Source organism: Rhinatrema bivittatum, chromosome 12 (assembly GCF_901001135.1).
Source record: "Rhinatrema bivittatum chromosome 12, aRhiBiv1.1, whole genome shotgun sequence".
NCBI lineage: Eukaryota > Metazoa > Chordata > Amphibia > Gymnophiona > Rhinatrematidae > Rhinatrema > Rhinatrema bivittatum.
The window spans coordinates 79749423-79772913 of NC_042626.1; the positions used below are offsets into that span (position 1 = coordinate 79749423).

The window sequence follows — 23491 nt, forward strand, 5'->3', positions numbered from 1 at the left end:
GGAAGGCTGCAGGCAGCTCTTGTTTGTGTTGACCACCCACCCGAGGCTCTCCAGTAGAGTTTTGACTCTGTTTGTTGCCTGGTGGCTTTCCTCTGAGGATTTCGCTCTGATCAGCCAATCATCTAGATAAGGGTGCACGCGGATTCCTTCCTTCCTCAGTGTTACTGCCACCACCACTATGATCTTGGTGAACATCCTGGGTGCAGTGGCTAACCCGAAAGGTAGTGCCCGGAACTGGTGGTGACGGTCCAGGATCGAGAAGCATAGAAAACGCAGATGCTCTTGAAGGATCGGAATGTGTAGGTAGGCTTCCGACAGATCCAGGGAGGTAAGGAACTCTCCCGGTTGTATCGCCCTTATTACCGAGCGTAGGGTTTCCATGCGGAAGTGAGGAATCTTCAGGTGACGGTTGACTGCCTTGAGGTCCAGGATAGGTCTGAACGTTCCTTCCTTCTTGGGAATGATAAAATAGATGGAATAATGGCCATTGGTTTTTTGGTGTGGAGGAACCAGTGTTGTAGCCTCTAAGGCTAGTAATCTGGTCAGTGTAGCTTCCACTGCCATTCTCTTAGAAGGGTCGTGACAGGGAGATTCCACAAACTTGTCCGGAGGGAGGTTGCTGAAGTCCAGGTAATATCCCTCTCGAATGATGGAGAGGACGAACTTGCCCGAAGTTATCTCGACCCATCTTAGGTAGAATAGGGCCAAGTCTGCCCCTATGGCTTCTTCCTTTGGATGGGTTGGCTGATTTTCATTGTGGGTTGCGGCTGGGGGCCTGGGCCCGAGCTGGCTCTCCTTTTATTGTGCTTGTTCCGAAAGGACTGGCTCCAGCCTGCAGGGCGGGCCGCTTGATATTAGCTTCTATATGGGTTGAAGCACTGTGATCCTCTGCCCCTGGAGGTCAAAGGGAAGGATCGCTGGTTTCTCTTATTCCTGTCCTCCGGTAGTCGCGGCAGTGGGAACTAGCCCCACTTGTTGGCTAGTTTCTCTACTTCGCTTCCGAACAGTAGTGTTCCCTTGAAAGGCATCCTTGTGAGTCTCGTTTTGGAGGATGCGTCGGCTGACCAGTTTAAGAGCCAGATTTGTCTTCTGGCTGCCACAGCGGATGAGACTCCTCTAGCTGCTGTGTGTACCAGATCCGAAGTGGCATCCGCGAGGAATGATGCAGCTGGTTCCAGGACTTCCCCAGGAGTGTTGTTCCTGGTCTGTGCTAAGCAGGCGCGTGTCACCACGGCACAGCAGGCCGCAATCTGTAAAGACATAGCGGAGACATCAAAGGACTGAGGATAGATTCCAGACGTCTGTCTTGAGCATCCTTGAGTGCTGCTCCTCCCTCCACCGGGATAGTAGTGTGCTTCGAGACCGCACAGACCATGGCATCCACTTTCGGACATGCCAGGAGATCTTTGGCGGCTGGGTCCAGAGGGTACATGGCTGCCAGAGCCCAGCCGACTTTGAACGTGGTTTCTGAGGCATCCCATTCCAGGTCAATTAGTTGCTGGATGGCTTGTAATAGTGGGAAATGGCAAGAGGTCTGACGAAGTCCCTCCAAAAGTGGGTTCATCTTAGGTTCCACCGAGGCACTTGTGCCCGGGATGGTAAGCTCTTTTAAGCTGTGTGTGACCAGGTCTGGAAGCTCGTCCTTGGTGAAGAAGCGTCTCATGGTTCGGTGGGGTTCTGTCCCCGGAGGGAGTTCCCCTTCCTCCAGGGGTTCTGACTCCTCATCTGAGATGTCTGTGTCCCCGAAGGTGGGGCTTCTGGGCGCTGGGATCACTTCCCTGGGCATAGAGGGTCCTGGCATGTTGAGGTCCTCTGGTGGGGCCTGTGACCACATTGCAAGCCCTTATTTTTGCAAATATCGATTACTGTAACTCTTTCCTCCTTGGCTTACCTGCCTCCAGTATCCGGCTGCTTCAGGTTTTACAAACACAGCAACCGAAGTGTTGAATGGCCAGCGGAAATATGACCATATACTCCCACATTGATTTAACTACATTGGCTTCCGGTTTACAATCGCATTCAATTCAAAATTGCATGTATAATCCATGTTATATATGGTGACCAAACTGAATGGCTTAACACTTCTTTACATCTTCATGTCCCGCAGAGGGATTTACGTTCCGCAAATAAAGGGCTACTGTCAATCCCCCACAATCAGATCAGCAAGGACTAAGCAATGAAAGAGAACGCGCCATTTCAATTGCAGGATCAAAAGTTTGGAACTCTTTATCCGTTTATTTGAGACTTTCAGCAGAGAGAAAGCAATTTAAATCTGACTTGAAGACCTGGTTATTCAAATGTGCCTTTGCAGAGTATGAGACTTCTTTACAGAACATGATACTTGGATAGCAATCATAGAACATCTATTAACATCAAGTGCTTGACTTTAAGGATCCATTTATTTATTTTATTTTAGTTCTTTACTTGATTAGACAGAACCGCTGGTCTGCATTTCATTCTTTCGCCGGCAGTCTGCATCCGATCATGAAGGGGTTTAGATATTGCTCTACCCATTTTCACATCAACTTTGATCTCCATCATACCCGTAACCTGATTAAGCTAAAGTAGGAAACATACCAAAGGGGAATTGTATGATCTCCTGCTAGTAGTGAACAAAATTAGGAAAAAAAAATCATTCAAATGGACCTGCATATCAAGGAAAGACCCCTTATAAGATCTTACATTGCAAAAAAACTGCAAATGAGAATTGCAACCATTCAAATATTCGAAAAGGCATCAAAATCTTCCTGAGAACCCTGCCAAACAAGAAAAACATTAATATAACAAAGCCATATAATCATCTCAGAATAAATACAGTGAGTTAAAGCTAATGTTCCTAATAGTACGCCAGATCAGTTCAGACAAATGGACGCACTGAGATGAGATAGACAATGCTGGAGATTTCGGCAGCGCAGGAACCATAGCCATTTCATTTTCCTGTTCCATGTTGCCGGGGATCGCAGGGGACATGATGATCTGATTCTTTTTCAGTCAACGCACAATAAAGCTCTGGAATTTGTTGTCAGAGGATGTGGTTAGTGCAGTTAGTGTAGCTGGGTTCAAAAAAAGGTTTGGATAAGTTCTTCGAGGAGAAGTCCATTAACGGCTATTAATCAAGTTTACTTAGGGAATAGCCACTGCTATTAATTGCATCAGTAGCATGGGATCTTCTTATTGTTTGGATAATTGCCAGGTTCTTGTGGCCTGGTTTGGCCTCTGTTGGAAACAGGATGCTGGGCTTGATGGACCCTTGGTCTGACCCAGCATGGCAATTTCTTATGCTCTTAGTATATGTTTATCATGATTTTAATTTTGTCTTTTATTGTAACAGCTAATTTATTTTTTCTTTGTAGTTTTTAGCTGTTCTCTATTTTACAACTAATGTATTTCCAAAAGTTTTAATTGTAAACCGTTGTGAAGGATTGTCTGATGTAACGGTATAGAAATGTTAATAAACTTATAAATGTATTGTAGGAGGCCCCGATTGCATGTGGACGAAGGTATGCAGACCTTTGAAGAATTCTACCCAGGAAATAGAAGCTGGGTCTAGACTAGGGGGCGCAGTGTCCCTGGGGAGCCCCGTTTGAGGGGGGGGGGGTCCCACTGTGTGATGCTAGGTCCGGCGTACCGCTCGAGAGGGTGGGGTCTGGTTCTGGAAGGGAAGGGCCATGAGTTGGGTTCCCTAGGGCCTCTTCACACTGCATACACAGGGCCGTGGCCTCCTCATGCTGTGCAGCTCTAATGTGGCATGCTGGGCAAAGGCACTGAGCTTTGAGCTTATTTTCAAGTGGTGTCATGGCTTGTGCGCATACAATACAGTTGTGCGCTCTGGTGTGCATCGAAGTTGCGCGCGAAGGTTGGTGCGCGCATGCAGAGAGATGTGTGCGCTATTGTGCGCACGGGTCAAAATTATGCACCTGGCACAGTGAGCACGTGGCTATGTGCTTCGCTTGTGCACAAATCGAGACGGCGGACAGGGCGGCGAACAGGGCCAAAATGGTGTCGGCGACCAAGTAGACAATATGGCGACCACCTCAGCGGGTCTCCACGTGGGAGCACCCTCGGATCTGACCGGGGCCTAACCCTGCTAGGGCAGATCAACCCGGTGGCACTGGTCCTCGAGCTTCGGAGACCGGAGACTTAAATAGATTTCTACCTTACCTTGTCCCGGCGCTTCCCGGTTTCGTTCCGGGCAGTCTCCGGCTGCGGGGGGGAGAGGGAAAATACCTTCACCACCATGCTTGAGGTTGCACCCGCTGCCTCTCAGCCTCACCCGATGTCGGGGGCTAGGTCCGCTGGACCGAGGCTTACCTCCGAGGGATCGCGGAAATCACCTCGGGAAACTCGACTGGGGGAGGGACCCAACGGGTGTCACTGCAGGAGAGCGGGGCTTGTCTGTAGAGGTAAGATTTCTTCTTAATTTGGATTTCTTTGGTAAAATTTACTCTAACGCTGTGCTAGCATGCATAGAGTCTCTAACTGCTTTGGAGACGGAAAATACTGAAGAGCTGCACTTCCGGCAGGGGTATATATACTAGGGCTGACGTCAGATTGAAATCTGATCAGTCTCCAACAGATATCAGGAGTACACTATACCTATTGGTCCTGAGTCCATCTGCTACACGCAAGGAAATGATGAATTTCTTGCAATCCATAAAGTCAGGGCTCTCTGGTATCATGCAAAATCTGAGATTCACTCTTCGGGATCTATTTTCCAGGTCCTCAATGCGATTCTGCAATCAGGATGGGAGCTCCGGGCTTATGTGGCCATACCGGGCACTGATGTCACTTCCCTCCCCCCTTCAGATCTTTTTTAATATCCCATCTCGGCTAAAAATTAAATGAAGGATACTACCCTGCACCAACAGCCTTGTATCTGCACACAAGGCACACCCACCTCTTTGCAGCTGCCCCGGATCACTGGGACGATCACCGAGATGTCGGCAATTCTTTTCATCCCACCATATCGCTGGCCACATGGCCTTGCAATTTTTTTTTTTTTAATTAAATTAAGAACAAGAAAGGGAATACTTCCCTGATGCCCGCCATCAGATGCAGATGAGAGGACTTCAGAGGGGTTGAGGGAACCAGGACCCCTGGCGTTCAATTCCTCTGAACATCACAGGCTGAGCCAAACCCCCCCCCCCATTTGCCTGGATCACCAACCCCCCGCTCACCTGGCTTGACCTGAGAGATGGCCCACGAAGGAACCTAGCACCTCAGGGAGCACATCTTCATCTATTTTCTATCTTCTCTTCCCTTTCTCTTTTTTTTTTACTCTATTTCTGTTCCAGATTGCAAGTGGCCTCCTGCATGTACACCAATGGTGTCCAGGTTTATCCACGTGATTATGCGCTCAAACCTAGGCCACGCAATTACACACAAGCGCCCGCGAGCACCTACGGCAAAACACTGCCATGCTAAGAGCACAACACGCGCACACCTCAGCGAGAAAGAAAGCAGAGTTGTTTACCTGTAACAAGTGTTCTCCCAGGACAGCAGGATGTTAGTTCTCACATATGGGTGGCATCAGATGGAGCCCTGATACGGAATACTTTTGTCAAAGTTTCTAGAACTTTGACTGCACACTGAGCATGCCCAGCATCCCACTAACCCTGTGGCCACCAGGGGTCCCCCCTTCAGTCTCATTTGTAGCAAAAGTAGGAGCGAAAAATAAAATAAGAAAATGGTGTTGAACCCAACTTCTCGGGGTGGCGGACGGGTTTCATAAGGACTAACATCCTGCTGTCCTTGGAGAACAACTGTTGCAGGTAAGCAACTCTGCTTTCTCCCAGGACATGCAGGATGGTAGTCCTTACATATGGGTGAATAGCAAGCTACAGGCTGACTCATAATGAAGCAGGCCAAGCAGCACACATGTGCAACAGGCACAACTGGGGTGCTGCTGGCAACGATGAGGCAGTCTGAAATTCACAGCAGGTCGAGGTAGGACGAGTTGGGTTCCTTCACTGGGAATAAGTTCCTTAGGACAGACTGGCCAAAGACAGTCTTGTCGCCCAGCCTTGTCCAGGCAATAATGGGCTGCGGAGGTGTGGCGAGAACTCCACGTCGCAGCCTTGCAGATGTCAGCAATTGGTACTAAACGGTAGTGCACTACTGACGTTGCCATGGCCCTGACTGAGTGTGCCTTCACTCGTCCCTCGAGTGGAAGGCCTGCTTGCTGGTAGTAGAATTCAATGCAGTCTGCTAACCAGTTGGAGAGGGGGTCTGCTTGCCCACCGCAACTTCAAGATTGTTTTTGTCAAAGAAACAAAAAGAGTTGGGTGGACTTCCTGTGGACTGTGGTGCGGTCTAAATAAAATGCAAGCGCACGCTTACAGTCTAGGGTGTGCAGAGCTCACTCACCCGGGTGAGTGTGAGGCCTTGGAAAGAAGGTGGGCAAGACAATGGGACTGTTTTAAGTGGAAATCGGTTACCACCTTAGGAAGGAATTTAGGGTGAGTGCAGAGAACCACCCAGTCATGTAGAAACCTTGTGGAGGGTGAGTAGGTCACAAGGGCCTGTAACTCATTTACCCTGCAAGCAGATGTAATGGCTACTAGGAAAATAATTTTTCATGTAAGATATGAGGTCGGAGTGCAGGGGCTCAAAGGAAGGATGCATGAGCCGTGCAAGTACTACATTGAGGTCCCATGCCATGACCAGTGGTCGTAGAGGCGGCTTAAACTGTAGTAAGCCTCTCATGAAGCGACTCACCAGAGGTTGAGCCATTATCAGGACATCCCCTACTCCTTGATGATAAGCAGAGATGGCACTAAGGTGTACTCGGATCAATGACATCTGGAGGCCAGATTCCAAGAGAAGCCAGAGAATCTAAGAGGGTTGGTGTGGGGCAAGTGAAGGAATTTAATTCTGTATGCACCACAAAGTGGTGCATACTTAGAGCGGTAAGACTTCCTTGTGGAAGGCTTTCGTGAAGCTACAAGGACTTGAGGGACGCTACTAGAAAGATTGAGGGGCTGTAGTATCAACCTTCAAACATCTCTCTTCAATGAAGCTTTTAGAACCATGGAATAAGAGGCCAGGTAGTTTTCTTTCTCTATGATCTTATGTAGTAGCTACTATGATTTCACCTTTTTTCTTCTGCCATTTGTTTTATTAAAATTAAGATAAAATTTAAATCTGTTACTTTTATTTTATTTTTTTTTTTTAGACATTAGTTATATTGATATTGATATGTTACCAATGTAATTTTATTCAAAAACTTTATTACTATTTTCTATTTTATTTTATGTTTTTACTTACTTTCTTGAAAGTTTACTTTTATTATTTTTGATCAATGTTGTAAACCGTTTTGTTCAAATATTTGCTAAGACGGTATATAAAACGTTTTAAATAAATAAATAACCTTTCAACATCCAAGCCATCAGAGGCAGGGTCTGGAAGTTTGGGTGGCATAATTTGCCATGATTTTGTTTTATGAAGTTGGGCGCTGTGCCCAGGCGAATGGGTTCCTGGATGGAGAGGTCGAGAAGTATGGGAAACCAGACTTGGCAAGGCCAATACAGGGCTATAAGTATCATTGAGCCTCTGTCCTGTTGTAGCTTTGAGAGGCTTGCTTATTAGCCGAATCGGAGGGTACGCATATAGCAGATCCATGTTCCATGGGCTAGCGAAGGTATCCATGGTCGGTGCTCTTCAGTCCCTGTGTAGGGAGCAGAAGCGTTCCACTTTGCGGTTCTGTTTGGACGCAGAGGTTGATGGTCAGTTGACCCCACTGGTGGAAGATTCTGCTCGCAACAAAGGGATCAAGACCACTTGTGTGGTTGGAAACATCAACTGAGGCGGTTGCCAGTGCATTCTGTGTGTCTGCCAGATAAGTGGCTCGCTGTTCAATTCAGTACAGGCAGATAAGAGCCCATGCCCCCCTGTTTGTTCAGGTACCACATTGCTACTTGGTTGTCTGTTTGAATTAAGACTACTTTGTTGGAGAGGCATTCCTTGAATGTATAAAGGGCATAGTGCATTGCTTGAAGCTCCAAAAAGTTGATCTGAAAGGTCACTTCAGTTTTTGTCCAAGTCCCTTGGGTCTAAAGGCCTTTGAGATGAGCCCCCCCAACCTAGGTTGGAGGAATCCGTGGTTAAAGCCACCTGAGGAGCCGGTTGCTGGAAGGGTAGACCTGTTTGTAAGTTGGCCTTGACCGTCCACCAAGTAAGGAACAAACGAAGTTGACTGGTTATGTGAACAAGGGACGTAAGCAGCTGATGCCACTGAGACTTTAAAGTCCATTGTGTCAATCTCATGGCTAAGTGTGCCATTGAGGTGACATGGACTGTTGATGCCATATGGCCAAGCAATGTCAGTAGTTGTCAAGCCGAGGCTGTTTGTCGACTGCGGAGAGAGCTGGCGAGGTTGGACGGTTGGTTGGTTGTGCGGTCATTGGGTAAGAACCCTTTGGCCACTGTGGTGTCTAGGTCGGCTCCTATAAAAGGAGAGATGGTGAGACGGTGTCAAGTGGGATTTCAGGTAGTTGATCAGAAATCCCAGTGACTGCAGGAGCCTTATAGTGAGACCGAGGGAGTAGAGGGCTCCGTGTCTGGACTGGCTTTTTATAAGCCAGTCGTCCAGATATGAGAAGACTTGTACGCCCTTGCGGCACAAATGTGCAGCCATTACTGCCAGGCACTTCGTAAACACTCGAGGCGCCGAGGTCAAGCCGAATAGTAGTACTTTGTATTGATAATGCCCTTGGGCCCACCACGAATCGCAGGTACTTGCGATGAGGAGGGAGGATTGCAATGTGGGCATATGCGTCTTGAAGGTCCAGAGAGCAGAGCCAATCCCCTTGTTGTAGCAGAGGGAGCATAGTGCCCAGGAACACCTTTCTGAACCGTTCCTTCTGATCCAGAATAGGCCAGAGGCCGCCAGTCTTTTTTGGAATTAGGAAGTACCAGGAGTAGAACCCTCTCCCCTGCTGATTCGACGGAACCTGTTCTACGGCTCTGGCAGACAGAAGGGTCGAGAGCTCTGACTCGAGAAGTCCTGTGTGATCATCCCAGATCCAGGATGGAATGGGTGGGAAGTCCGGGGGTATAATTGAAAAATTTAGACGGTAACTGTGGGTTATGATGGACATTACCCACTAGTCCGTGGTAATTGGGTGCCAATTGGTTGCAAAGTGGCAAAGGCGGCTTCCCATTGGTGAACTGGGTTGTGGGATCAAGGGTGAATGGCTGCTGCTCCCTGGAAAGGAGTCAGAATCCAGACGCAGGACCAGCTTGTGGAACTGGCTACGCTCTAGGTGTCCTCGCTTGGCATGAATGTCCTCTCTGAAGGGCCAGAGCTGGTCTAGCACGAGGACGCGGGAGGATAATTCCTGCTTGGTCGATAGAATTGTTTTCTGATGTCCCTTTGTGTGTCCCTGCGGGCTGCAGAGGAAACATCTGGGGAGACAATTGACAACTGACGCAGGGTCTCATGATGGTCTTTTAACTGGGCCACTGCGTCCTGGATCTTGTCCCTGAACAGGTTACCTCTTGTACAGGGTAGATCTGCAAGCTTGTCCTGCACCTCCGGGCATAAGTCTGAAGCCTTGAGCCAGGCCCAGTGCCTAGCACTGATGTCCGCTGCCGAGACTCTGGATGCTGTTTCAAAAGTCGTAAGCAGCTCTGACCTTGTCCTTGCCTGCTTCCAATCCTTTTTGCAGGATGGAGGACAAGTTCTCTTGTTGTTGTTGTGATAATGTCTCTGCAAATTCCTGGACTTGTTTCCAGAGATTTCTAGTATATTGGGTCATATATACTGCTATTCGTGCTCTCAACATGGACCCTTGAAAGACCCTACCTCCCAATGCATCTAATGCCTTCTGTTTCTTCCAGGAGGAGCAGAGGAGTGTGGACACGATCTTTTAGCTTTTTTCTGTGCTGATTCCACCACTACAGAATGGTGGGGCAGCTGACTTTTTTGAAAACCTGGGGCTTGTTGGACCAAGTACTTAGCATCTGTCTTTCTGTTAACTGGAGATACAGTACCTGGATGGTCCCACAGGCGGTGCAAGAGGGCATGAACTTTGCGTACTGCTACTGCCATTATCTCCTTTGGAGCATCTACAAACTGTAAGACCTCCAACATCTTGTGGCGAGCGTCTTCCTCCGTTAACCAGCGGAAATGGGATAGTGTCAGACATTTCCTTGACAAAGCTGGCAAAGGAGAGGTCTTCCAGAGAAGATAGTCACCTTTCTTCCGGGGGTGAAGGCACAGAGCAATCCCATGGATTATAGGGAGTTTTCCCTTCTCCTGGTGGGCTTCCTGAGGGAGGAAGTATACCAAAGCCGAGAGGGCGGGAAGGCATCGATGGATGCGGCACCGGCAAAGCAATCTGTGCTGGCATCGAGGGCACCAAAGCAGATGAGGTATGTTTGGGCACAGATAGCCCTGATGGCCCTGGCATGGCTTCCAGCATTGGTGGTTCCCATGGAAGGATCTGGACGGGAAATCGCCTCTTCCTCCTCCAAGGAACCCGGGGTATGGGAATCGGGACCTGTGGAGGCCTTGATGGATGACTCGGTGCCAGCGTGTCCGATGGCACAGGTTGAGTCGGGAAAGCACAGATGAGCATGTCCAGGCGCTCGAGCAGCGGTGCAAACAGTATGGGGGCCAGCGCCAGTGGCGATTAGAAATCTTGTAGGGCATTCAGCACTGCCTCTTGGACCATGCGGTCCAATTCCTCCCGAAAAGCCGGCATGAATGGCACGGCACATGGGGTAGGAGGCAGACTAGGTGTCACTGGAGCCTCCACGGAGGCCCGGCACCGATACCAGTGGGGAATGCCTTGGGGTCCCGGGTCCAGAGGAGAGTGGGGGCTCCTCTCTGCGGGCCCTCTTCTCAGGCGGCTTGGAAGTCGATGTCGCTGCGGTCTCTGTGCCGACACCGGGTGGGGACGCACGTCCGTGCTCAGTCCGGTCCTTCTCTGGCACAAAGGATAACTACGCCAATGCCTTTGAGGGATTCGGCGACAGACCGTCACCCGCTCTGTGGTGTTCTTGGCGGGGAGTCTCCGAAGTAGATGGACCCTTTCCGGTCGGCGCTACTTGAGTTGGAGTCGACAGAGCAGCCCATTTTGACCCAAACAGGTGCTCCATCTTGTCCAGTCGAACACGCCTGCATTTGGGGGGGGTCATCTGTGTGCAACTAGGGCACCAAAGAACTTTGTGCGAGGGTCCTAAGCACAGAACGCAAACATCATGCAGGTCCGTTATTGACATGGTCCTCGGACACTCAGGGCATTTTCTAAACCCAGTCGCCATATGAAAAATTTGGCGTGCATGCGGTCGATGACCGTCTGGCACCGAGAAGAGTGTCGCCGGGAATAGACTGCAAACAACGAGGAAAATACTTACCAAGCGTCAGAGGGAATGGGGTGCGATAAAGGGCCCCGGTGAGGGTAAAATAGGAAGATAAACTTCAAGTTTTTCCGTAAGGAAAGTGTGAGAAAATTTCTCACAGAGCTCCTAACCGTGAGGCAACTTGCTGCGCAGAAAAAAAAAAAAAAAAAAGAGAGAGACTGAAGGGGGACCCCTGGTGGCCACAGGGTTAGTGGCATGCTGGGCATGCTTAGTGTGCCAGTCAAAGTTCTAGAAACTTTGACAAAAGTATTCCGTGTCAGGGCTCCATTTGATGTCACCCATATGTGAGGACTACCATCCTGCTTGTCCTGGGAGGAAAAAAAAAAAAAAAAAAAAAAGACGCCCACCGCACCCTACCATCCAGCTGACTGAATCGACCCTGCACTGCAGGATCTAGCAAAAGCTGCTTAACCCGCTAACGCACACCACCTCCACTCTACACCAACTCCCCAGAGAAATGAGGAAAAAATGTAGGAAACGCTGAGGGAGAAACTGACCCACAAAGAAAAAAGGGGGTCCTGACTTTTTTTTTTTTTTTTTTACCTGAGCTCTGCCCTTCCCTGGCCGAGAGCACGATCAGGTCTTCAGCACAAGCCTTCACCGCTGAGCTCTTCTTCGTACTTCTTAAGTCTAAGCCTGACCAGGCCTCAAAACAAACTGCTCAACTGAGGGAGGGACCAATCGAGTGTCACTTCAGGAGCTCAAGCATCTAATTCTTATCTTCCCTTTTTCTGATATTCTTTTTTTTTTTTTTTTTTCTAAATTTTTAAACACTGGCAATTCCCACGAGGGAGATGCATGTCCACCATCTGCTGGAGACCCAGAATACTGGCAGGCTAATGTCGAGGCAAGGCTATATGTCAGAGACATCAGCAAGTCCGTTTTACTGTCTCCATCTGCTAGTAGGAGTACATAACCCACTGGTGTGGATTGGCCTGCCTGAGTGCAGAGGAAATGACTGCTGAAGACAATTGTCTTATATGAATAGAAGGAAGCTGAAACAATGGAGCTAGTTTTTTTGGTTTTGTTTTTTTTTTAAAAAGAGGTTGTACAGCACCAAGCACAAAGAGAAGCTTTAGAACCATGTGAAATATCCAGAGCAGAATTCAAGTCCATACCTAGAAGACTGAGACTCCTACGAGGCGGAGGTGGTGGTGTTGGAGGGTGTCGAGAGGCCAGTCCTTGCTGAGAGATGTCCACATCTACCAATGACATTGTTTCACCTGCAGATTAAGAGGTTGAAGATAGCTACAGTCAAAGTGTCAATTATAAAACCCTAAATCTGCACGAAATCTTCTCGGTCTTGGATATCACAAGGAGCCAGGCTTCTCAAAATAACTAACGTGATCTTTTTCACCAGAAACTGGTCAGTTACAATTTGTAAAATGAAAAAATGAAGAGTTGATAAAACAAAAGCAGAGAAAGATATCTGAAATCACAAATGCACATATTTCCTCATTATTTTAAGTTTCTATGCATGCTAACAAGCTGGCAGATTAGCTATGCCTATATCCTGCGACATCACTACACTCTGATCTGATATTGATTGGAAAGTGATATAATCATCTCAGAATTATTTAGTCTATGGTGCCTTCCAACAGATGCAAGCTCACACAAGTTCAGAGTAATTTTAACTTTCAGACCTGGAACATAACATACAAAGGTATTTTAATTGCTAGTTTGTGCACAGCTGACTAGCCTGCCTATACGCCAAATATTTTTTCCCATGGCCTTATAATGAAAAGTCAATGTGTTATAACTCAGATTCCTGTCACTACCAGTAGCCTCTCACAGCCCTTTGACAGTCACATAGCAAACTACAATTCCCCTCTGCCTGGCAAAGGGATGGATATGATCGGTTGTCAGTTCTAGAGAAAGGCCCAAGAATCACAGATTCCAGCTTTTTATCTCAATAGGAGACCCAAGTTTCTGGGTAGTTCAGGGGTTTTATTTCTTTACAAATAGTGGCAAAAGGTATTAGGAGTAGGTAACCTCCATGAAGCTAATAGGTAGCACATTTAAAACTTTTGAGTAATTGTTGCATTATCTGTATTAAGTTGATTCAACATGCAGCAGCTTGTCTGCTGTTGGAACTAGTAAAAACTGATCATATTAGCTCAGCAATGCATGATCTACATTTATTACCTATTAGACTGCAAACGAAATTTCAAACATGGACTACAACTCGTAAGGGGTTATATGCAGATATTCCTTGTATTGTGCAATGGAAACAAATGCTATCATCTAGCTCAGCCACTACATTCACAAACAGCATTTGCTTTCTTCACCTCCTGCAAGGAAGTATAAGTTGCAGAAAACTAAGACGTGCTTTTTCTTATGTAGCCCCAGCCATATGGAAGATCAGATATAAAAATGTCAGGAAGTACATTAAAACTTTGCTTTTTCAGGAGGTATTTGGGGACTGACAAAGTTTGTTTTTAAAGTGGTGATTTCAATTGTTTATGTCTGTTAAATGATTTTAATATTTGATATTATGCACATTATTTGTAAGCCGCATCAAGCACAATTTGGTATGGAAGTTTGCAGCAAGCAAGATTTTAAATAAATTAAAATCAGAGAAAAGCAAGTTTGCTTACCATAAACTGTGTTTCCGCAGATAGCAGGATGAATTAACCATGCTGTCTGGGAGAGCGTCGCGATCCCGAGGCGGCGGAGTTTCCTCAGCTAACCAGAGTTTTTGACTCTGTGTGTCTGCGTGATAGTGTTCCTGCGCGGTTCCCTCACCTCTTCAGTTTCTTTGTAGCCAAGCGAGAGGTAAATTAACAAAGTATATGTGTCCCTTTTGCGACTGTCTAGGGAGGGAACGCATGGATGATTCATCCTGCTATCTACAAAACACCGTTTACGGTAAGCAAACTTGCTTTTTCCCATCGATAGCAGGGCTGAATTAGCCATGCTGTCTGGGAGTCCCATGCTCCCGGGTTGTGTCCATGCATATATCTCTTTGGAGGTTTGGACAGCAACCCTTGAAGTGGTAGACAGTCTCATATCTTTTTGAGTGTTGATAAGACTGCTGTGCCTAGTGCTGCATCAGAGGTCGTTTGTTGTTGCAGGCAATAATGCGATGTGAAGGTATGAATGGACGACCATGTTGCCGCTTTGCAGATATCAATTAAGGGAACTTTGTTCAAGTGGGCAACTGATGCTGCAGTGGCACGGATTTGGTGCGCCTGAGGCTTTGTGAGTAGTTTAATGGAATGTTTATTGTAGCAAAAAAGTATGCATTGCGATAACCAACTGGCTATAGTCCTTTTTGAGACTGATTGTCCAGGGTCATTCGGGTTAAAGAAAAGGAACAGTTGAAAAGGCCTCGAAGTTGATTGAGTCCTTTTCTTATAGTAAGCTAATGCTCTTTTGCAGTCCAACGTGTGCAAAACCTTTTCACGTTAGTTAGTATGAGGTTTTGGCATAAAAATAGGTAGAGTTATAGTTTGATCAAGATGAAAAAACGTTACCATCTTAGGGAGAAAGGAAGGGTGAGGACGGAGGGTCACTTTGTCATGGTAGAATTCTAGATAAGGAGAGTAGTGAACCAAGGCTTGTAGTTCGCTGACCCTCCTTGCGGATGTTATGGCGATGAGAAAGATTATCTGCCATGTCATATATTTGATGTGGCTAAAGTCTAATGGTTCAAATGGAGGAAGCATGCTTAAACAAATGCTTAACAATGCCCACAAGTTACCATGAGGTTGGCTTGCCTCCCTCCCATACTCTATTGTATATAGGACTATTGTATATAGTACTTTATCTTTGTTCTCCCTCTTTTTTTTTCCAACTCCCAGTTAAGGCATCCTTGTTATAATGTAATTTTTATGCTCCTCTTAAAATGTCTCTGTTGATTGGTTATAGTTACTGCTTAGTTCGATGTAAACCGAGTTGATTTGATTTTTATCAAGAAAGTCGGTATATAAAAGCCTTTAATAAATAAATAAATTAGTTGTTCCAGTACTACATTTAAGTCCAATGGGATTGGTGGTTTACTCACCGGTGGGCGAAGCCATATCATGCCCTTCATGAATCTGGAAATCAACGGATGATTAGAGATTGGAAGATCAATAAGAGGTTCATGAAAAGCTGCTATAGAACTGATATGAACTCGTACCGAAGTGGTAGCTAACCCTGCTTCGTAAAGTGTGTGCAGGTACTGCAGTAGTTGAGTGGCAGTGGATGAAAAGGTGTTTATGTTTTTTGGACTACACCAGGTCAAGTAATTGCGTCTGGTTGAAGGTTTTCTGGAAGCAATAAGAATATGCTCTAGTTGTGAAGATAAATCTAAGGGGTTTAGTATTTGCCTTTCAATCTCCATGCTGTGAGATGAAGAGATTGATTCATGGGGTGAAGTAAAGAGCCCCCTTCTTGTGTCAGAAGATGTGGAAGAGTTTGCAGTGTTATTGGTGGACGAATGGAAAGTATCATGAGGTATGCGTACCATGGCTGTCTCGGCCATGCTGGGGCGATTAGAATCATATCTGACACATCTTGGATGCATTTCTGAATTGTTCGAGAGATGAGTGGAATGGGAGGGTAGGCATACATCAAGCCTGGTGTCCATGGAATGAGAAAGGCGTCAGGAGCGAACCTTTGGCTGCTGGGATAAATTGAACAAAAGCCCCACTGTTGGAAGATGTTTTCTGCCACCTTTGGATTTAAAGGTCCATTCGTGTGGATGAAAAATCCGACTGAGACAATCTGCTGTTACATTGTCCAGACCTGGAAGATAAGTCGCTTGAATTGATATTTGGGCTTTGACTGTCCAATGGAGAATTCGAGTTGCTTCTTGACAGTGTCCAGGAACCAGACCCTTCTTCCTTGTTTATGTAAAACATGGCTACCTGGTTGTCAGTATACCCCATGAGGCTTGATCCCCATATCTGAGCAGAGACTGATGTGCCATCCAAATGGCCTGCAATTCTAATAGATTGATTTGGTATGTAGATTCTTGAGAGGTCCACAGACCCTGAGTCTTCAGGTTGCCAAGATGGACTCCCCAACCTTTGTTGGAGGCATCTGTGGTCAGAGTGATCTGATGAGGTGGTAAGTGGAATGGGGCTCCCGAGGAAAGGTTTTTGGGAAGAAGCCACCAGCGAATGTCCTCCTTCATTGCATTCGTAATTTGAATCCTGCAGTTGAGTGGCTTCCCTTATTGGGAATCCTACGATCGTACTAAAAAATGGCTGACAGGGGTTTCCAATTACGTCAATTGCCCAATAAGGAGTTATTAAACTTGGCCGCTCGATCGCCACGTCAGAGTCCTTTTTAGGTATTGACCATATTTGTAACTAACACGTCACTTCCTCAGCCTCATTCCGTTTGATGGAATTCCCTTATAATCAGCGTTCTGGCAGCAGACCGACAGTCTTTGACGCGGCAAAAGGTATCCACTGCAGAACGTAGATCGCATGAAGAATGTAAGTAATTTCGAGCTGAAACATTATTTTAAGTAGGCGTTCTGCCCCAGGATTCTATTTAAAGAATTAGACTGATCTCTAAATAATATGACGGTTGTTCTAAAGAGCTCAATGGTTGTTGTTGTTCACAGTAACTATCAAGCATTGATGATCCTAGCGCGTTTCACTGACCACCTCCGTAAGTGTCTTACCAACGTTTAGCCATATTTTCATTGCTATCTTTTTGAAGCACTTATAGACTCTCTCCTTTAAAAAGGTATGGGCTACATCCAGCTGAAGCAATTCATTACAACTATCCTGAAGCTCCCTGAAGGAGTGTAACTCACTCCGAAACCCTGCAGAGTTGGAGGACCAACTTCAGGATTCAGTTAAGTGCACAGTTAATGTTGATTGGTGCACTCTCTCGTATTCACTATAGCAAAAAGCAATCTTGATGCCCACATGCAAGTGAGAGGTGTGGAATGACCGATGATTAATCTGGATTTAGTGCTTAAAGGCTTTATCACATTTGCCAATCGCACCACAATTACCAGGTCTCTGTAATTATAGGCTTTATTCATATAGTCAGTGACAAGACGCATATGATGGTCATCCACTACACCTGCTCAATTTACTGTGTGAGTTATTAGAAGCAGAATTTGTTTATTTTTTGACTGTTTCAAAGTTTCTGCTCCATTCAGGGGTATTTCAATTCGTATTCTATTTATGAGCATGGAGGAATGGTACATCTTCTTCCCAAAGTCATCCAGACATTTATTCTCTCGGCCAGGTGGTGCATTCGAATGTAATTTAGTACGCTTAGCTTTGGATAAGGCCGATTCAACTACAATAGATTGATGGGGAAGTTGTGCAGTCTCATAAATTGTGGAATTACACGTCTTATACTTAATATCAATTTTTCTGGAGGCAGCCGTTGTTGAAAAGGGAGTTTTCCAGATTTTGAACAGAACATTTTCTAACACCGAATGTGGGGGTAGTGCAGTCGGCTCGGGAAGAGATTTGAATATTTTTAGGATCCCTAGCATTTCGGCCCTGGGATCAGGTACTCTTCCTGTTTCTACCTGAAGACGACTGCCTACTTTTTCAATGAATTTTGCATAAGCAGAGTCTTCCGGAGGAGAATAAGGCTTAGGTAGGCCTTCCGGAGGATCAGAAGGTATTCCCGTTGAAGAGTTGAAAGAGTGAACTGATTCCGGAGAACCTGGGCATGCGGATGAATTGGTGTATGTTCCGTGTCCGGTTCCAAAGGTTCAACATTTAAAGGTGAAGCAGGTGAACCGTGAGGGGAGTCCTATGGTGGTATTTGTTGAGCTTGTTCCAGTTCTTGGAAAAAGGAGCTTAGGATGTCCGAAATTTTAGTCCTAGTAGATGCCGCAAGAGAGCCCTGTGGAGGAATGTATAATCTTTGCTTTGGGGCTTTTGTTGGAATTGCCGCTAGCAAAATGTCCTCAGGTGATGTTCCTTTTTGTTGGTCCTGAGGAGGAATAATTGGAGACGGGCGAATACGTTTTGATAACGGGATCTGAAAGTAAGGAGAGTGTCTCTTAGCTCTAGAGACGGATGAGAGACTAGCCAAAGAACTTTCACTGAGTGGAGTCTGACCTGAGGATAGAGAGTCAGGAGCAGATAAATTTTCAACATCTACGTCAGAACTAATACTGGAGATTTTTTGTGAATCTCGAGAGTGCTGACTCTGCTGTTTTCTCTTCTACAATGTGCTTCGATGAATGATGATGCTTGCCCGTTACATTGCAGTCTGGTGATTCCACTTGCATCCTTTTTGCACCATGCACCTTAGGTGCGTCATGCAATGGTCTCTGTGCCATAGATGTGCCGTGTGGTTGACCGTGTGCCGTGGATGCGCCGTGCAATCTATGTAATTTGTATATGCTGTGCGTCGTGCTTTATCGATGCTGAAGACGCAGATTTAGACGACACATTCCCCGTTTCCTTCGATCGGAGTACTACTGCCGGATCCCCGGCTTTACTTAGTGGCCTTGAGGGTGTGTGAGACCCTGGCCTGGTACTGGGAACGACTCCTCTGAATACGGCTGGTCCCAACGAGAACGCCCGTTTCGATGAGACCTTACCGGATTTCGCCAGTCCCAGTGAGGAATGAACGGAGGATGGTGGGGCTGAAGTGCCCATCCGTAACCTTTCCATCCTTGCTGCCCACTGCCGCTGGGCTCGCGGAGACATCCTACCGCAGTCCCGACACGGCTTTTGGTTGTGGTCCAGGCCTAAGCAGAGGTAGCAATAATTATGTCCATCCGTGATGGACATAATTTTGCCACACTGGCAATATTTGAACCCAGAAGGCTTCGGAGCTGTCTGGGAAGAAATCTTTTGAGAAAAAACGCGAAAAAATTCGACGAAAAAAAATTCCTGTCAGGAAAAAATAGCAAGAGGAAAAAACCCCGCGTGCGAACGGCTCGTGGAAAAAAAGAAACTGAAGAGGTGAGGAAACCGCGCGGGAACACTACCGCGCAGACGCACAGAGTCAAAAACTCTGTGGTTAGCTGAGGAAACTCCGCCTACTTGGGATCGCGACACTCTCCCAGACAGCATGGCTAATTCAGCCCTGCTATCGACGGGAAAAGTATTTTTTTCACTTATTGCACAATTAAACTGTGGAATTTGTTATCAGAGGATGTAGTAAAAACAGTTAGTATAATTGGGTTTAAAAAGGGTTTGGAGAAGTTTCTAGAGGAAACGTCCACAAATCATTATTAGCCATATAGACTTGGGAAAGCCACCGCTTACCCCTGGTAATGAGCAAGTAGGATTGGACCTATTCTTAGGAATCCTGCTGGCTACTTGTGACCTGGATTAGCCACTGTCAGAGATGATGTAGAGTTTGATAGACCTTTGGATCTGACCCAGTATTACATTTCTTAAGTTCAAGCAGTAGCTGCAACCATCCACTAATCCCCATAGGTCAGGAATCTTCACCTTTCACCTTGCAAACTGAGAATCTTCACATTATACTCAACCTATATGGATATGGCTATCAATATGGCCCAGTATCTCTCTCCCATCTCATATCCAAATCCAAGGTCTAATCGAAACGGGCGTTCTCGTTGGGACCAGTCACACCCGGTACAGATGGAAAGGAAATATGTCCATGGCTCTCGCAATAGCTGGTGGACAAACACTTTCCGCTTTCCTGGAGTCTGGAGTTATTTGCTACTGATGCAACCAATTTACTTGATCTTAAGACAGACTTTCCAGAAATTTGACTAGTGGGTAAACTCTGACAACAGATCCAGAAAACATCTCCTCCTGTCATACTGGCTTTTCACGTAGATAAGCAGCTGAATTAACCATGCTGTCTGGGTACGTCTTCAGTGCCACTAGGTGGCGGAGCTCTCCAAGTCTAGTAAAGTCTTTCAGCTAGGTACTCCCTCTTATATCCTCTCTGATTTACCTCATGCTCCTCAGTCAGTTTTTTTCCGCGCAGCAGTTGGCACGCAGAGCTGTACTCTCCTGAGAGACTGAGAAGTTTCTGTGGGAAAAAAAAAACAGAACCACCAAGTCTGAATTGATTTCATCAGCAGCCAAGAGACATGCGGTGTCCTGGTTTCAAATTTTGTTCCTGTGGCAAAATAATGTCAGCACACCGATGGCCACATTTCCTGCTATTTTTGTCTGGGACCCTTCCATGACCAAGCAAACTGTGCGGACTGTGGACACATGTCCCCACGAGCCCAGCGCCAGCGGGCTGCCAAGCTTCAGGAACTTCAATCCAGAGCTTCGGGTTCTTATGCCCCTTCTGAGGCCTTGGTAAGCGCATCCCCAGGCCCAAAGAGGAAGAAAAGGTCTCAGTCGAGGAGGGCCGTCTTCAGTCGAGCCCCCTAGATCAGAACACCCACCGTTGCTTGCCCACCAAAAATCTGCGCACGGCGCAGGGGATGCATCTGTGGCATCGCGGCCACATGCCTCACCAATGCGACGCTCAGAAGATAAAACACGCCTGCACTACGCATCTACGCACCAACAAAGGATTGACGCACTGACGCAAAGAGGCTACTGCGTCGAGACCACGCCATTCCAGCGTATCCACGATGCACCTGATGCATCGAAGCAAAGAGGCAACTGCGTCGCATCCTCCCCCAATAAACGCACCACCAACGCAGTTGACGCACAACCGACGCAAACGACTCAAAAACAGCCTAAGAAGCACCACTCGGGCCATAAAAGACCCAGAGAGGTGTCCCCACCCTTGATAGTGGAGTCTGATCCAGACGTTTCACCACCTCATACATCTGACACGACTCCTACATCACCAGGGGCTTTGTCATGTGTCCCTGACCTCCATGGGCGCCCTCGCCCCTGAGCAACCTCAGCCGACTCCACGAGTTGTTCCACCTGAACAGCCTACCTGAAGGCGAACACAAGCGGATGTAATTCGGCCTACTATACCACCGATTACAGAACCATCACCAGCACCATCGACTTCAGGACTGGCTACTGAAGCCATGTCTCAAATTACAAACAAACTCAATTTCTACAGTCAATAGAAAAGTCGCAATTGCCGCCTCATCTGTCTCCCCCCACATCTCCTAAACTTCTGGTAGATCCAGTAATACCAGGCCCAGCACCAGAGGACCTTCCAATATCACCTCCAACTCCAATTGAAGAACTTACAGATTCAGATTCCTCTTCTGATTCCTCCACGGGTTACCTGTCTGATCCAGCGGAGGTACCCCCGGAACCATCTTCCCCTCCAGAAGACCTAACATTCACAATTCATTGAGAAAGTTGGGCAGATGCTGAACGTGGAAACAAGGAGGATTCCTGATCCACGTCAGGAAATGTTGGGCATATTAAAAATTTTGATACACCTACTGAACCAGTGGCCCTCCCACAGAATCCTGTTCTGACAGCGCTGATGGAAAAGTCGTGGGACACTCCACTGTCCATTCCACCGACAACACGGAAAATCGATTTGAAATACAGAATGAAAGATTCTCCCTTCCATTCTTCAGTTCAACTACCACATCATTCTGTGGTAGTTGAGTCGGCAATGCAGAAGGCGTGCAAGTCTAGAATCCATTCCAACACACTGCCGACCAAGGATAACAAGTCACTGGATGATTTTGCAAATAAATCATTTCAATCTGCGATGTTAAACGCCCATATTCAAAACCACAAGTTTTACATTGCCCAATATCTGTTTGATAATTTACAACTAAAGTCATCCCTCCACCATAGCTTGCTGGACACCGCCTTACCTCCTCAGTATCATAATCTGGAGGAAGGTCTGAGGCACTTGATACGATCTATTTATGAGGGATTTGATGTCTCGTCAAAGACTTCAGCAAACGCCTTGGCAGTGAGACGTCTCGCATGGTTGCGTTCTAGCGCCATAAGGGACAATGTCCACGACAAATTGACAAATCTACCATGTCGTCCAGAAAACTTGTTTGAGGAAAAGTTCACGAAAATGTGACGAAGATCAACGAACAAAAGACTGCTGTCCTTTCCTTAACATCTCACCAACCATCCACATCACGATGCCACTTTACTTCTTCGGCTTCCTATAGGAGGACACCCTTTAAGGCATTCAAGCCTTATTCCCATTACAAGCCTCAATCCTACCATCCAGCTAGGAAGCAACCCTATCAGCCCCAACCACCACACCAACGTGCCAGAGCCCCTCGCCAACCACGTCAACAAGCTGACCCTCAACCCGCAAAAACCCAGACCGGTTTTTTAAAATAATGTTGCCACCATCACAACCCCCTCCCCTGTGGGAGGCAGGTTGACCAATTATCTTCCAGCCTGGAGTCAGATCACATCAGATCAGTGGGTCCTATCGATAATAGACCAGGGTTATACTCTTCATTTCTCATCCCTCCCGACCCTTCCACATTGGGTTCTGCAGAAGCATTTAACATCTCACAAAGAACCTCTTTTAAGGTAACTTCAGATTCTTTTACAGAACAAATGCATTCAGAAATTACCTTACCAGGAATTCCACTCACAATACTTCCTAATTCCCAAGAAATCAGGAGGTCTGTGCCCAATCTTGGATCTATGTTCCCTCAACAAGCACCTAGATAGGGAGAAGTTCAAAATGACTTTTCTCAAATCCATCCTTCCTTTTCTTCAACCAGGAGATTGGATGTGCTCACTAGACCTGAAGGATGCATATGCTCACATTCCAATGCACCAGAGTTCCTGGTGTTTACCTATGTTTCCAGGCGGACAAACAGCACTTCCAATACAAGGTTCTTCCATTCAGCCTTTCCTCTGCCCCCAGAGTCTTCATCAAATGTAGAGCAATGGCAGTGGCGTACCTTCGTCATCAGGGGGTGCAAATATTTCACTATTTGGATGCTACTAGGAGCCAGTCGTCCAATCAAGCACTGCTACGAATCAATCTTCCACGGACTATTTCTTGCCTAGTCAATCTAGGCCTCCTAATAAAATTATGAAAAGACAAATCTGGAACACACTCAAACATTGCAATTCATAGGACATAAGAACATGCCATACTGGGTCAGACCAAGGGTCCATCAAGCCCAGCATCCTGTTTCCAACAGTGGCCAATCCAGGCCATAAGAACCTGGCAAGTACCCAAACACCAAGTCTATTCCATGCTACTGTTGCTAGTAATAGCGGTGGCTATTTTCTAAGTCAGCTTAATAGCAGGTAATGGACTTCTCCTCCAAGAACTTACCCAATCCTTT

The 23491-nt window shown here is 46.7% G+C and overlaps 1 protein-coding gene across 5 annotated transcripts in view; it reads right to left on the reverse strand.

Annotated features, from left to right (window-relative positions):
* The window catches only part of SOCS7 (suppressor of cytokine signaling 7), a 282229-nt gene that overhangs the window by 203396 nt on the left and 55342 nt on the right, over window positions 1-23491 (reverse strand). For 4 of the 5 annotated variants that reach the window (XM_029573963.1, XM_029573959.1, XM_029573960.1 and 1 more), the window contains exon 3: window positions 12486-12590. The exons of the other annotated variant lie outside the window; for it this stretch is intronic. In XM_029573963.1, coding sequence (XP_029429823.1) covers window positions 12486-12590 — 105 coding nt within the window. The remainder of the gene's footprint in view (window positions 1-12485; window positions 12591-23491) is intronic. 5 annotated transcript variants of the gene reach the window in all.